The following is a 15,962-nucleotide window of genomic DNA, read 5'->3' on the forward strand; positions in this document are numbered from 1 at the left end:
GTCAATATTGTATCAGTTCAATAAACAAAAAACTTTAGCTCAAACTTTACAGAGATGACACTGAAGCAGCATTGCTTTCCTTCTTTAAATCTTTTAAGTAGTTTGATATCAAATGAACAGTCTTAAAAAGATTTCCTTGAATTCACATTTATTTTGAAATTATTTGTTTTAAAAAGAAAAGTCAATATAACACAAATATTTCAAAATATGTTTTTAATTTAAAGATTTTGCGATTTCTGATACAGTACAGTACCTTTTTAAACCATGTGAGGAAAATTGTCTGTTTCTTCTGAAACCCCTGAGTAATCAAGCTGATTTCTGAAAAATGTCATTTATTTTTTCACTCCAGATCAGGAAGGAGTGGTTTTGCTGCTGGCACAAACAGAGCCTGTGTACGCAGGGGACTATCTAATGTCACCTCAGCTACTCTATCTCAGGACATCAGGGCCTCAGACTGTCTCAGTTTCAAGAAGCTCCTTTGATTTATGTGCCTTATGGCACCTAGTTCTCAGAGTATCATGAAAAACCCCTGCCCAATATGAAAATTGCTGAGTTCCCGCTCTCTAACTGAACTGTCTCATGGTGAAATTCTCTACCACCTGCTCATATTCATCACTCACTGACCATCCTCATCATCCAACTCACAAGTGAAAAGTCCTGTACAATCTCCTGACCTTTCTCCCACGCGTACACCACTGACACCTCAGCTGCCTGCTGCCAGGTGTGTGTACCCACAAGCCATTGGCAGGAGCTGATGTCCCCACACTCAGCTGGGTATTCCCACTGAACATAACACTTCTCCAAGGACCACTAAGCCATCTCTCTATGTGTTTATCCCAGGTGGTCATTGATTCTCCTGCTCTCTGCTGCTCTTTTAATATGAGTCTTGCTATGAGCTGACATTAGCAGGTTTCTTTTTTTCACATCCAGCTACTGTGCTGGCTGGCATTTTGCAAGTGCCTTGACTAGACACTTAGATATGAGGTCTTCTCATTAACACGTCTGTTGTAGTTGGAAGAAGGCCAAAAGCTGGGAAAGGCAAATTTCCAGGACTGCATTTGATTTAAGGGCAGCACTAATAGTTAAGGTTAAGTGAGTGCAAGTGCTAGTGACAGGCAACGAGCACAGAGGGACAGAAGGTAAAGCATGCCTAGTGCTGGAGAAGAAAGAGTGATAGAAATAACTGAAAATCCACTTAGGAAACATCCTTAGCTGAGTAACTTCGGCATAACATTGCAATGGCACATCTCTTGATAGTTGCTATGCTGCCCTGCTTTTTAGCTGTGTTGACTCACTCCCCAAGAAAAGCTACTGCTACAAATCCCATGGGAGCTCCATTTTTGATTCCTCAGGATCTGGGTCAAGCTCTCTCCCTCTTGCTATTTCACGTCAGGATCATGCAAATGTCCAGGGCGTGGACAGATCAGCATAGCTTTGCCTTCTGTTCCTTGACAAAGTTTTTAGTAATTACTTCTTTGTTACTAATATAAAAAGTATGTTACCTCCAGCTCCTGATTGTTTAGGAAGAGCAGAGAACAGAAAATTCCAAAACTGGACACTGAATGTTAATGCTTTTGAGCAGAAGTGCAGAAGCTAACAGAGCCAACAAAGTTCAGTGGCTGTTCAGAAGTGATTTCATTCCTTGGCTGAAACTAAGCTTGGGAGAAGATGAAACTCAGTTCTGGAGGGAGCAGTTTAGAGCTGGTGGAAAACAGGTCATGTTACTAAGTCCCAGGCAAATCTGGATTCCTGAGGCAGGGATTATTGTGGGTATGGGTGTTTGAATCCTTGGCGCGCTCCCAGCATTTCAGCTTCAGCTACTGCAACACAGCAGTGTAAGCATCCGAGGGACTAAGACGTGGCAATGAGAATCGCTTTAGTGAAACAGTCAATTTAAGGTAACACAAAAACCAGATCCCACTTTGCTTCAAGAAATTGTTCTGCAGATAAGTCAGAATGGGGACAGGACCACTCACACCAGTGATAGTGAGTGTGGGGTTATCATCCTTACCTCCAAACCTGAGTGGTAGGCTCTGCTTCAGGTCATTAAAGGAAGATAGGGTAGTTGCTATGAGGGTTTAAGTAGTGCCACATATGAGATACCAGAAGTATTTTTGAGCACACAGAGAAGGTACTTCAGTGGCTCTGGTGTCCTGAATGTCCACAACAGAGATGCGGTCCTGTTGGCTTGCCTCTGCTCTGATGTGCCATGATTTCTGTGAAAGTCAGGACCCAAGGGACCAGTTACAGTGCACACACAGTCTGTGCTCCATATGAAGGAGAAAGACATGGAAGGTGTTCTGGAAATAACTCAGAATATTCTGTGAAACCTGTTAAATTGTTTACACATATCCCAGTTTACATGCTAACCAGAGTTTACCAGCCCCTAATCTAAGCATGTTTAATTTATCTAGTGTTTGGTTTACTCACCTACAGAAAACGCACACATTTATCCTCTCTGGTACTAATATAATTAAATATCAGGGTGAAGATATAGGCCTGAAAAAGTGAGATGGTTTGAGAAGGTTATAAAGCCCTTTCTCAGGAAATATTCTCAGCTATTTCCTGATCATTAGCCTAGTGACAGCACTATAAGGAAAGAAACTGTGTGTACGTGAAGACAATCAATAAATCCTTCATCTCTGAGGTTGCAAAGTCTGTCTCAAGACATGTATTGTCTGATTTTCCATTCTTAAATGCTGATTCTTAGCCCCGGGACACAAGTAAGAAATTATCTGTTTTAGTGACTGCCCAGATATGACTGGTGTGCTAGTGCTTGACAAGCTATATAGAATGATGAGATTTAGTTCTCTAATCTACACAATGTGCCTACATGAGCTCTGTCCTTGTCTGCAGGCTGACATGGAGTAATCCTTGGTTTGTAACTGCAACAAAATGATCTGTCAATGAAATCATGAGCAGATTTATTTCTGAAGTAAATAAATACATGTTAGAATCACAAAGACAATGAATCTAAGGCTAATGAGGGGGATTTGCAAAGCCTTTTAAACAGCATGGACATTTCTTCCAGCATCTCATGAAACCCCAGATTAAAGGGAAGAGGCAGGATAAAAGAACTTCAGACTATCCATCCTAAGTGACCCTGCATTGCAAATGGTCTGGTTTTGCTTTTATTAAGGAAAGGTTCCTCACCTCTAACAAAGACTTTTTCATTTCTCTTTCTTTTCCTTTACCATCATCTAATTAGGTTTCTTAATGGGAAAATAGCAGCTTTCCCATGCCGTTTTCCCCAAACCTTAAGAAAAACCTGAATGTTTAGAAGCAGAGATGTGAAATCCAATCTAATCCAACCTGAGCATTGGTCCTGACCTGCTACTCTCCCCTGGATAATTCTAACATGTGGGTGCTACTCAGCCGTCCTCTGCTAGCAAGGTGAAAACAGTCCCATGAGCCACTGAAGAACAACAAAATCTGGATCAGAGCTTGGCAGAAGGAGTAGCCATGTCAAAAACTGGGAACACAAGAAACAGGACCCGGGTCCATACAGGCATTATTGCCCCTGCTTTCCCTAACATGAGGTAAGAAGGGAAGGAGTGGTAAGGAAAATAAGTCAGGGTCAGGACTTGCCATTCTTTGCATTCTGGGGGAACAGTGATATGTCTACTAGTTAAGGAGACCTGAAGTCAGGATTATTCAGTACTGTTCCCAGCCCCAGCCTGCTGGATGACCTGAGTTACAACTCAGGACTTTGTTATGTGTCCAAACTTCTCATCAGGGAGGTTCCCACTTATTGAACCAAACTGATTTGAGGTGGTGGATAACAAGTTCCCTTCTTGAGGTCCCATCATTCCTTTGGCCAGTGCCACTTGGCAGTCCCTGGTACCACATGCCATAAACTCATCTCTCTTCTGTCATGGAAAGAAAGGAAAGGACAGGGGCATCCTATTACAGCCAGGTCTCTGCCAGCCCTATCCGATTCCTGACATACCCTTGTGCAGCCAGGAATCAGTGGGAGGGTGGCAGGCTGCTCCACAGTAGGGCAGGATCGCTGCCTATCGTGGCTCCCACTTCAGCCCCAGATTTCCATTAGGAAGCGGTACAGAAGAGACCAATCAGTTCATCAGTTCCTTGGACAGCCCAGCAACAGTAAACTCAAACAGAGATTGGCAATGGCCACCTTCAAAGACGTGCAGACAATCACCAGGAGGTCGACCCTCCCTCTGCCCTAACCTCCTCCAGCACTGGGAATAGAAGCTGCCCAACCTGCCTGCTGGAGTCCCCTTCTACCTTGCTAACAGCAGTACCCAAACAGCAGCTGCTCTTTGTGCAAGTGTTCTCTTCTGCTTCTAGCTGAGTGATAAACAATCTTGTTGGGATAAAGGCACTGCAACCTTCTCTGAAGTACTAGGAATAGTATAGGTATGAGGGAGTGGAATCTGAGGACACAAGTGCATGCTGCTTCTTCCTACAGCCCCCCCAGATGAGTGGTGCAAGGAAATGAACTGATCCAAATGAGTAGCATCTTTCCCAGATAGGAGAAAGGAGCACTGAGCACCCTGTGTTGTTTCTTGAGAGCGTGAAGTCTTCCAGAGTTTTATATCAAGGGATATTTCTTTTACAGCAGGATGGCCTCATCAAGGTGAGATAGTGGTCAGGCAAGTGATGCAAAAACAGGGCTAAAGGACTGAGAAAGACTGAGCAAAGAGCAAGAAAGGGAGAGAAAAGAAACAGTACCACAGAAGGAAAATCCCTGAAAGTTCCTCAGAGCCTAAGGAGGAAAGAAGTCTCTGGTAGGTTCCTTTCTTCAGCATAAAAGATGTTAGTCCATAGCACCATGAACACTGTAATGTTACCAAAGCTTCATTTACATGGAGCAGCTCTCATCATTCACCTGGGGTAATCTGTTACTTTGAGCATAGCACAACTACTAATGTCGTGCCTTGGTGATCTGTGTGTTGCTGTATGCAACGATGCTATGAGTTCCTGAACTAAGACAGGCTTGTGTCTGTCTGTAGTCAGATCCATCACGTAAATCTGGTGCATTGTGGAACTCCTGCACTCGATCTGTACTGACCAGTTCAAAGGTATGGAGGTCTACCATCTGCTCGTCATGCTCAATTTCAGGTTTGTCTGGTAAGCACATCCTCAGGGAACTGACCTGTAGGTGACAAAGGGCTTATCACATCTTTAAGGTACGAGCAATTAAATGTGTTTTGGTTCGTTCCAAGGGGGCTGAGCAGCCAGAAGTTATGCAGCAGCTGCAGAGAGGAGTGCAGGCTAAAGCAGAGAGAGGCTCTGCTGAAGGAATTGTTAGGAGTTAAGCCTGCCCAGGATGCCCCTGGGGAACACAATTATGAGTTAGCTCTGCATTTGGCAATCTCTGCAAGATTTACTGTCCTGAAGAGGAATATGAAATAATATCTCAAGGAAAAATGTGAGCTGCAACAACTGTTAAAGGCAGAACAGGGAATGCATAAGCTGTCATTTTTTCCCTACGTGGCTTTAGGAAGAGCAGATTCAGCAGATGTCAGCCAGCGTCCACACATTTCTGTCCTTGTTCTGTTTCCGTCTCCTACTCCACCAGTGGAAGTGAAGATAACCAGCTGAGCCAGGCGCAGGACAGAACAGGGAGACAGGAGACTGTTCAAATGGCATTTTGCAGACATCTGCACAGCCCCTAATCATGGTAACATGACTGCTTTGCCCAAAGCCAGCTCTATATAACTAGATGTCAGATAGCAAACTAAAAAATTGACTGTTTTGTCACTCTGAGATAAATTTTCTTCCAAGCACCTCACTTAAATAAATCTGTATAGTTACAGATCATCTCTCTCACTACCCCCTAAGAAATATGTCAACAAAGCTCAGGCGGCAGCTGCACTCAGAGTTAGCACACAGAAGGTGGTTACCAGGACCACGGGTGGGAGCTGGAGCCCTATGTGATTCCACCCTGAGACAGGAGCCAGACAGAGACACGAGTCCTTGGTGGGGGGCAGCTTGTAAACAGCAAAGAGGTTAGAAGTGCAATTAGTCTGTGTGACAACCGTGACCACCTTCTGTCACCACCCTGGGCCAGGCCAAATCCCCGCTCCTCCCTCTCTTGCACAAAAGCTGAGCCAAGGCCCAGGGCACAAACATGCCCAGCTGCCTGTCAGCCCAGGGGAAAAAAAAACAAGTGCACCCACCGCAACAGACCTGTATATGGGCAAGGCCAGGCTATTGGCTGGTGTGTCTGGCTGTCAGACCTCAGTGGATCTTAAGTAGGGAAGTCCAGGATACTGACAGATACTGCACATTAGGGGGGTTAGCAGTGGTTAATTCTCTTCTTGTGGTCAGCACCGACACAGATAGCCCAGCACAGTATAAGAGGAACTAAAATTATAGTATAGGTAGCAAAGCACTAGGGAACCCAAGCTACAAGATGTGGAAAATGCCAAAGAAGTTCACTTCATTTCTCCGTTTGAGGTATTTCCCCTCCAGTTTATACATCTCCACCCAGGAATGCAGCATAGAGGTAAAAAAAAACTAACAGCTGAAACTCCATGAGCCATTTCATGCTTCCCAGTCAGGGACCAAGTATCTTCTGATCCAGTTGCTTCCAATCCTGTATCTCTTTGGCATGACAATAGCATTTTATGACTTCTCAGGATTTCTTGGCTACTGGCAGCTCTAGAAGACATCAGCTGGATTGCAGTTGTTGGCAATGTGCCTAGCCTACATGAGTAAGAATGAAAGGTAACAAATTCCCACCATCTTTATTCCCCAGATATTTTCTCTTTCCATCCCTGTGCTCAGGATTGAAGGGGAGTTGCTTAGAACAGGGTCATATTTTACTGTTTTTTATCAAAGCTCTGGCCGGCTTTGTCTTTGAAGTGAAAGTCAAAACTCAAGAACAAGCAGCGTGGGAAGAGGCAGGCAAGGCATCGTGCAATCCTGCGTCTGCCCTATCATATTGCCTGGCCTGAGATGCTTTCCCCCACTCACTTTTGGTAACTGGTGCTCAGCCTCTTTGCAGTCTCAACACCTGACATCTGTGTGCAGAGTGGACAGGGTCACACAGGATGATCGGCATGTGGTCTTGTTCAGGAGACAAGACTACCAGGGAACACTGTGGAATACTACTCTTCCTCAAAAACTGCAGTCACAGTCCTGGCAATGATACTTAAGGGGACTTAAGTGGGAAGGGATGGAAGTAACATAGTTCTGGAGCTGACAAGGCAGAAGGAAGGTTATATACTGCAAGCTTCTAGAAATTACACTGGAAGTCTAACTGGTGAAGTCCTGAAGGCTGGGCCTCTGCCCTGCCTTTGGACACTGGGTCAGCATCAAATAGAATGACTTTCTACTTCCTGTAGAAAGAGGAGATGATATCAACCTCACTATCCAACCTGGTCCTATCCTGCGTTTTGCGTCCTGAGTTCAGCCAGCAGCACAACAGTCTATACTTTGAGAACACCACTGATCTGTAGTTAGCCCAAATAATTTGCTTACAGGCTATCTTTAAGAATCAATATTTTAATTCTGAGATGACTCAGCTGTGGCACTGTGTAACCATTATCACAGCTTGGGGCATCTGCCTGAATTTTCGCATCTCTGTCTAGCAAACAACTTCCACTTTTACTTCTTCCTACCAACACTTCCTAACTGGGGGAAGAGGGACAATTAAAGTATCTGTCCAGTTAATAGCTCAACCCATTGCCCCACCCTTTCAATATCAAAGTGCTTCCCTATACCCCGAAGTCTCTGATCTGCACCACAGTCCCCAAGCCACTGCTGAGTGCAACTACTGAGGAGCCATGTGGACTGTACAGTGCAGAACAGGGAGCAGAATCTGAAGTGAGGTGCACAAGGGGATCGGGAAAGACAGACCACAGATCCCACCCAAAGCTATGGGATCCGTGCTCCCGGGCTGCGTGCGCAGTGCACTGCAGGCACTAAGGCACTAGGGCCTGGATTCACTCTTCTTGGAGTCAAGGCAGCCAGAACTCACATAGTGAACTCTGTAATTACCCAATTTATCTCTTTGTTCCATCCCAGAGAGGAGTGAAGTACCACATCTTTCCCTCCCCTTTGGAACCACCTGATGCCTCTTTGGGCATGACACCAGATCCACCCCATACTTCGTGCCTACATTAGCTGAAGTGTTGCCCTTTATGGTGCTGGGCTCCTGGCCAGCCCTCCCGCAGCCAGCGGCTGCGCGTGCAAAGGCCCGGCATGTTTACACGCAGCTCTGTTCCATTCATCCTCTCCCAACAGCTGCTCCGGGGGTGATGGAGACAAGCAGATCCTTTTTCTGACCCCCTGGGAATAGTCTTTGCCAGGTCTGTTTATTCATTAATTTAAGAAATCCAGCTGCAATTATGATCAAGCTACTGAGAAAAGGAGCGCAGGCTAGGGACTTGGCTCAGGGCAGGGCTTTTCGCCACTGCGCTCAAATCTGTGCTTGCTTCATTGTAGCCCTTCCTGCACCACCTTCACATGCATGATTCAGTCACAGTGCTGATTTCATCATTCACTACACATCACACAAAGTCTCAAGGCTCTGTGACAAAGGAGACAGAGAAACAATTCTGGTCACTGCCACTCCTCACTGCCATTAGCCTCTGTCACATCGACTCTGTCAGGCAGCACTGAATCCACGATCCTCACTGGCACACTGGCTCCTGCAAAAAAATAATCTTGGTCCTGATGGCACTGGGCAGTTTGATCTGTTTTCCCAAAGATGTCAGTGTTCCATCAGTTCAGGTTCACTTTAATTTGGATTAAACCCTAAAATCTTACTAATCCTTCCTTGTCAAGCCAGTTTCTCATCTTGTGCCCAGTTCTGCTGAAACCATACTGAGAAATTCCAAAGCAGAGACATTTGGGAGCCCTAAACATCTCCAGCTACAACACAGAGTGTCCTCAAGATGAAAAATGTTGTGGAATCCCAGCGTGGCTTACGCCAGACAGGACCTCTGGAGATCGCCTGCATCAATCTCCTGCTCAAAACAGAGATATCTAGAGAAAGTTTACCATAGCCTTGTCCAATCATCTTTTGAACATCTCCACAGACCGACACACACAATCAAAGTTTGGCCATCATCACCATAAAGACATTTTTCTTATGTTTAAATGGAAATACCTGCATTCCAGTATGTGCACATTGCCTCTTATCCTGTCATCCAGTACAACTTCAAAGACTCTGGCTATAGGAAGCAATGAGGTTACCTCACAGCCCCCTTTTTTCCAAACTAGACAAGCCTAAGTCCTCAGCCACTCCTCACAGAACATTCCTTCCAGCCCTATCACCAATTTTGTTACCCACTTCTGGACAGATTTAAGGACTTCCACAACTTCTTTAATTGTAGGGCCTAGTACTGCACTTAGTACTCCAGGTGAGGCTGCACCAACACTGAATGCAGCAGGATAATCACCTCTCTTCATTGGCTGGTGATGGAGGGTATGATGCACCCCAGTATGGGGTAGAACCCTCACTGCTGCAGTGCTGAGGCTTACTTGAAGGTGTTTGGCTTCACTCTCTCATGGTTGCTCTTGACCTTTCTCAAACCAAAATAACTCATTATTAGGTGGTATTTTCTTCCCGGTATTATATACCTTAACCAATTCACCATCAGTCTTCCTATTTTAGATAGCTTAGCTCATTACCTTCTTTAAGACTTTCTTATAGCCTTAAACCACAGTTCCACCAGGGTTCTTTTCTGAGCTGTCTCAAATTTTCCAGCTTTCCCCATGAGATACCAAATACTGATCACTCACTCCTACTTCCCACACTCATATTTAGGCCAGCACGACTCTTGTTAGCTGCCTTTGCTGGAGATTTGACCACCCTGACTGTCTACCCCTCTTTAGCTGTGCAAGGAGCCCATTAGACTTTTTTCACAGCACAACACAAGGACAACTCATGAATGTGTTTCTCCTGCCTGTAAGAAAATGTATTTTGTTTGAATACACCCAACTTACCAAGTTATCTAGATCTCTTTGAGTGGCCTGTTCCTCCCGCTGTTTATCACCCTATTCATTTTTTATGTCATCTGCAGGGTTTTACCTGCAGTGGCTTTTATTTTCCTTAAAATCATGGTTGAAAATGTTAAAAAGTTTTCATTCAACAATTGATCCCCGCAAAAAACAATCAAAATACCCCAAGAGCATTCCAAACTGACAATTATTTCTTCTATCCATTGAAAGTTCTCAATCCACTTAATCTATGTTTTAGGGACCTTGCACAGTGCATCTTCTGAATACAATACCATAATTTTCTTTATATCAATAGGCCATGTTTTACAAAAACTGTTTACCGTAATCCTGTGAATTTAGTTTATCAAACATAAATTTATTATAAAATTGAATGATGTCTCATTCCAAAAAGCCACATTACTGCTATAATTCTCTATTAACAAGCACCTGTATCAGATTTTCCACTATATTTCAATGGATAGTTGCCAGCTACCTGGCCCACAGATCCATTGGTCTCAGGGCTTCGCCACTTTAAATACAGGAGTGGTGTTGGCACCTTAACATTCCTCTGCTATTCCTACAGTAATCAAAGAATAATTAAAACCAAATCTCAGCAGAGTTGAGCAGCATTTCTTATGATTTGGGGTAGTGAAAGATTCTGAGAGATGGAAAGAAGAAGAAGAAAACTGTGTGTATTGAACACGGTGAGCATGATGTTGGTTGGTAAGGTAGGTTGGGGAGCTGGAAGGAAGGCACAAGGTATAAGTGATGTAGGGAGCAGGAACAATACAAAATACTACTAGAGAGGTGATGTTGCTGAGAAAAGAATGAGCAAAAGGTGTTCTCCGAGTGATGTGTAGTGGAAATGGAATTTTAGTTGAGAAGTTAAGTAATGATAAAATGCCAGTGGATGAGAAGAAGCTGGAAAAAAAAGAGCTAGAGGCTGGCAAGCACAGAAGGAGTATGTGCGAGCAAAGGCCTGAGATGAAAGAAAATCTGGGATGCTAGAAAGTATAGTGGTGGAACACTGCATTTTTAGAAGTTATGAAGCCCCTGAGAGTGGAAACCTAGCTGGGAATGTTTCCAGCAAAAGGACCAGATTAAATGCCAGAAGGGATTGCCAACAGCATAACCCTGGGGATTGGAGAAAGGTAGAAAAGTAAGACAGGCTACTAACCTTTAATTCTCTCCTTGCTACCCCTTTCCAGAATTAAAATGTGCACCTAGGAAGACATTAGGAGAGGTGTGTGTCTGGGGAAAGGTTGAAGTACTGATAGGAAACAGGAGAAGGAAGGTCTTCTAGAGGGGTAACCAGGCATCTAAAAGACCGTGAAGGACATTGTCGTAGGACCTGAAGGCAGTACAAGGTAGGAGATGTATTAGGGCTCATGTTAGATAACCTGAATGCCATAACCATTCCCCAGCTACCATACACAGCCACATGCTGGGGGCTCCACAGCACCTCCACCCCACCAGCCTGAAGCCACCTTTCAAGGGTCCTGGTGGAGGCCCAGACAGCATTCATGGATGGCCCCTGCCTTGGACAGTTTGTCCTGAGATAACTGCATTCTCTGTCATGCTCCCTTCTCCCCGATAGGCAAGTGGGTCCCAACAGGCATTTATTATGAGGGAAAAAGAGTCATATACAGAAACACAAGAGTACATGCTTTGCTCTATTTTGAGACAAGGCAGGTGCTGCAGCCTAGAAAACTCCCTGGAGTTCCTGTGGCCAGGAAATGTGTGGATGCTTCACACATTTCCAAGAGAAAGGAGATGTTTTCAAGCCCCAAGGGAGCACAGGGAAGGGGCACTGGGCAGCACTGAGTCATGGGGTGAGGACCATCAGTTGGGGAAGGAGCTTGACTCTGTGGCAGCAGCGACAATGCTGCAGAGAAGTTGCTCTCTGGGTCACCATGGCCTCTCACACCGAAGCCACAGTGGTGCCCCAAAACCACGAGGCCCCTTGCAGAGTGAGACCCTCCTTCAGTCCTGCCACATGGGGAGCAGGCTCTAGGACTTCACGGCAGCTTTGCCACTGGGCCCATCCTCCAGCCTCCAAGGGCAGTCAATGTAGCGCAGCACCCCGCTGACGGGGCCACGCTTGGCAGGATCTAGTGCCAGCAGGCTCCGCAGCATCAGGGCAGCCTTGGCAGTCAGGCGCTTCCAGTGGTGGGGGACGTCCTTCTCTAGGCCTGTCTCCTGCCACAGCATGAAGTCCTCAAAGAAAGGGTCTTCTGGAAGGCTCTGTTCCCAGGGGAAGTAGCCGGTCAGCAGGCAGAAAAGCAGCACACCGAGGGCCCAGGCATCCATGCTGCTGTCAATGGGCACCCCCTGGGCATCAGCGGTGTTGCTCAGCTCGGGGGCGGTGTAAGGGATCACCCCGGCCACCAGCTTGAGCTTGGTACCCTTGGGCCGCGTGAGGCCGAAGTCAGTCAGTTTGATGAGCCGACAGTCGGGATCGAAAAGCAGCACATTTTCGGGCTTGATGTCGCGGTACACCAGCCCCCGGCTGTGGATGAACTCCAGCGCGCTCACGAGCTGCTTGGCACAGTGTTTTGCAGCTGGCTCAGGGATCCCATCCTGCACAGAGAGAGACACAGGCGGTATGGCACATGCCAGGCACCTCGGCAGCCCTGCCAGCTGGGCCCTCACCAACATGCTCTGCACTGGGAAAGACCTTTACCTTTCTCATCTTGCAAGCCAAAGGCTGCTTCATTTCTGCAGACCCCAGAGAGACCCTCAGCCTTTATCTCCCTCCCTCTGACCCAGCCAGCCTGCACACTGGCCAAACGCTGCAGCCCCAGTCCTCACAGCCTTGTAGCAACACTCACACGGGGCTTGATGATAGAGATGAGGTCTTTGTGCAGTGCTGGTTCATAGAGGAAGCCATAGTACTGGCTGGATTCAATGGCAATTCCAAACATGCCAATGATGGCAGGGTGGGTGGCGAGGGAAAGTGCCACACAATACTCATACAGGAAGGTCTGCAGCTTGGTACTGGCTTTTGGTAGCAGCTTGAGAGCCATCAGAGTCCCTGGGAATGAGGAAAGTAGGTTAGACTCTTCTGAAAATCACTCACACCAAGACCAGACAGAGAGGCCACTGAGTAACCATGGGTCCGGACACTCACAGCCATAGGAATGTCTTTGGTCCAAAGCTCTGTGTGGGTATACCCTGTGGACACCAGGTTTGGGAACAAACTGTGAACTCTATTGATCCTGACTTGTGCTTTGACTTCCCAGCTTGATCTTCGACCTGCCTCATCACCTTTGCTTGATGTTCTAGGGTGCCACCAGGCATGACCTGTTCCCTGGCTGGGTGTAATTGAATGGTCTCTGGCTTGAGAGGTCCCTGTCCTGCTGGTCTCCCTGGGGATCCCCCCACCATGCCTGGTGCCTGGCCCCAAGGAGTCACCTACCCCGTGCCCTCAGGAGCAGAGAGCAGACAAAGCATCGTAGTTCACAGGGCGCAGTTGTTTACTTACCTCTCTGCCTGTGGGTCACTAGCATCACGTGGCCATACTTGCCCCTGCCCAGCTCCCGAATAACCTCATAGTGCTCAGTCACCTCTGCGCGCACCAGGCTCTGAGCGGTGATCTCCAGGAGCTCATGCATCATGGTTGGCACCGCTGCCCCTGATACTGCTGCGGTTGCAGCTGAGCTCTCGGCCATTGCTGAGCGCTGCAGAAACACCACAGCCAGAGTCAGGAACATCACAACATGAACGGAGAAAGCCAGATCGGACACGCAACACAAACCACGCCTTGGCAGGGGATATTTCTGACACTTGGAGCCTGAGCACTCTTGCAGCTGAGCTGGAGTTGAACTTTGTACTCTCATACAGCACACCTCTGGGCAAAGACCCTCACCCACATAAAAGGTCCCTGTACTGAAGGGAAGCTCTTTCAGCCCTCCGATCCTTCTGTCTAATGTTAGGCAACAGGCAGAGCATTAACTGAGTCTCAGATTATCAAGTGTGGCCCAGTTACCCCTCTAGTTTTCCTTAGCCTACTGCAGCAAAACTTTGTCTCTCTACATAGAAACCCACCCCTACTGCTTAGTGAAATGAAAGTCCTTGAGGTAGGAGCACAGACATACCTGCCTCTTAAGCAAAGATACAGCTAGCACAGGACAAAAAAGGGATTACTAGTCAGAGGCAGAGTGCTCCAAGGAAGCCAAAGGAAGGTCAGTACCTCCCATACCTGTTGACATTTTTGACTTGAAGTCACTCATCTGTGCAGCCCCAAAACTTTGGCAGGAAGTAAGCTTGGACATCAGTGCAGTTTTGAGCTACCACCAGCTGCTTCAGACCCACTTCAGAGAAATACTTTTTGAGTCCCCCCAGCCAGCTGCAAGGCAGCATCTTAAGGACCCTGTGGCAGCACTCTCTCCCTGTCTCCCTTCCTGAGCTCTGAACACAGGCACCTTGGGCCTGGGAGTTCCTCCTGGTTTTGGAGCAAGGTCACAGAACCAGAGTTACAGCATGGTCAAGGACAGAAGGTACTTCTGAAGATCATCTAGTGCAAACTCCTGCTCAGTGGACAATTAAGCAGAGCAGGTTGCCCAGGACTGTGTCTAGTCCAGTTTTAAATATCTACAAGGATGAAGACTCCACAACTGCTGTGGGTAACCTGTTTCAGTGTTCAATCACCTTTATGGTTAAAAATTTTTTTCTTATGCTTAAATAGAAATTCTGTTTCAGGCCCACAGTTTCTTGTCCTGTCACTCAGTATCACCTGATACTGATACACCTGCTGTTTTTTTCTTCAGGTATTCATTTGCATGGACAAGATGATCCTCTCAAGTCTTCTCCTCTCTTAGCCTCTCCTCCTCTGAGCGATGCTCCAGTATTTTAACTGTCTTCATTGGCTGGATTTGTTCCAGTATGTCTCTTCTGCTGAGAAGCCCCACAGCTACTACATCCAGTCATTCTTAAGAATACAGAAATTTAGAAAAAGAATTAAGTAAATGTAGGAAATCTAGAAAAGAGCTGGATTTGTACAGGAGACCGGGACTACTTGTCAAAAAGTTCCCCTTCCCTTCCTGTCTCTCCTAGACTGCATTACTAAGCCTTATCCATTTCAGAAGTACCAAGTAAATGGCCCTATTTTTCTGAAGAGGCTTTGGCTTGGTGTGTGAGCCAACAGCAGTCCAAGTTAGTACGGTCTGTAGGGAGTACAACAATGAACAAGTGCCTGCATGGCAGGGGATGAAGGCTGGGCAGAATTCACAGGGAAAGACAGTCTGGAAAATATTTTAGAGATTTTGCTTTGATGTCCTCCTGTTGGCTGCCCAGCCAACATGGCTTATGGAAATCCACACAGCAAGGGCCTCACAGAGCCTGCAAATGGACCCACTCTGCTAATAACAGACTGGGTTTGTTATTAGCAGAGTGGGTCTGCTAATACTGGCAAACTGGCATTTCTTATTTGGGTGTTACATAGAGAAAAAAATAGGTGGAATATAAAGAAAATACTTAAAATGTAATAGACCCGGGAAAGGCATAGACCTCCTTTTGACATTAGATAGGCTAAAGCCAATGAAATAGGTGGTGGAACAACAGCAGGGATGTCACGTGCAGAACACATTAGGTTTATATTTGTGAAAAAAATATCAAAAGATATTTTCTGTGAGACAGTGTTTCTCCTATCAAATTCACAGTTATATACAAGTTCTAGTCAGTAAATGGTTCATGATCTTCTCAGATAACTTCTCAAACTTGAGTTAGATAAAATTTCTCCCATTACATGCTGGCCACCTGTTGGTGTTATCTAGCCCAAAGGTTAGAATCTTCTCATTGCATCCACTGTAAGTATTATTCAATAGTTATATACTTTTCAAATACCTATTAATGAATATGTTTTTATTTACATTCAATTATTTATAACATGATTCATCTATTTCATATGATTCATTACGTCTCTTCTATCTACTATGTGAAAACTTGCTTTCATGAATGGGAAGATATGCTTTCCTATATATTCTTATTTCTGTCTTCAGCTTTTGGAGTCAAAACATTTCAGTCCATAAGCTTTGTCAATTAAA

General features: G+C 45.9%; 1 protein-coding gene across 2 annotated transcripts in view; it reads right to left on the bottom strand.

The window, feature by feature from the left end:
• Positions 1–11,578: 11,578 nt before the first annotated feature.
• Positions 11,579–15,962, bottom strand: part of LOC114059967 (serine/threonine-protein kinase SBK2-like) — an 8,698-nt gene continuing 4,314 nt past the window's right edge. Inside the window, exons 2-4 of one of the 2 annotated variants that reach the window (XM_027889052.1) lie at positions 13,403–13,598; positions 12,750–12,952; positions 11,579–12,498 (exon numbers count right to left, since the gene is read on the bottom strand). In XM_027889052.1, coding sequence (XP_027744853.1) covers positions 11,929–12,498; positions 12,750–12,952; positions 13,403–13,589 — 960 coding nt within the window. In that variant the 5' untranslated portion in view covers positions 13,590–13,598 and the 3' untranslated portion in view covers positions 11,579–11,928. Of the gene's footprint in view, positions 12,499–12,749; positions 12,953–13,402; positions 13,787–15,962 lie in introns of those variants that run through there. The other variant, XM_027889051.1, reaches the window with a different exon arrangement.

This window comes from Empidonax traillii, unplaced genomic scaffold, assembly GCF_003031625.1.
Source record: "Empidonax traillii isolate 1590-97213 ecotype Southwest subspecies unplaced genomic scaffold, ASM303162v1 scaffold249:size1902748, whole genome shotgun sequence".
Taxonomy (NCBI): Eukaryota; Metazoa; Chordata; class Aves; order Passeriformes; family Tyrannidae; genus Empidonax; species Empidonax traillii.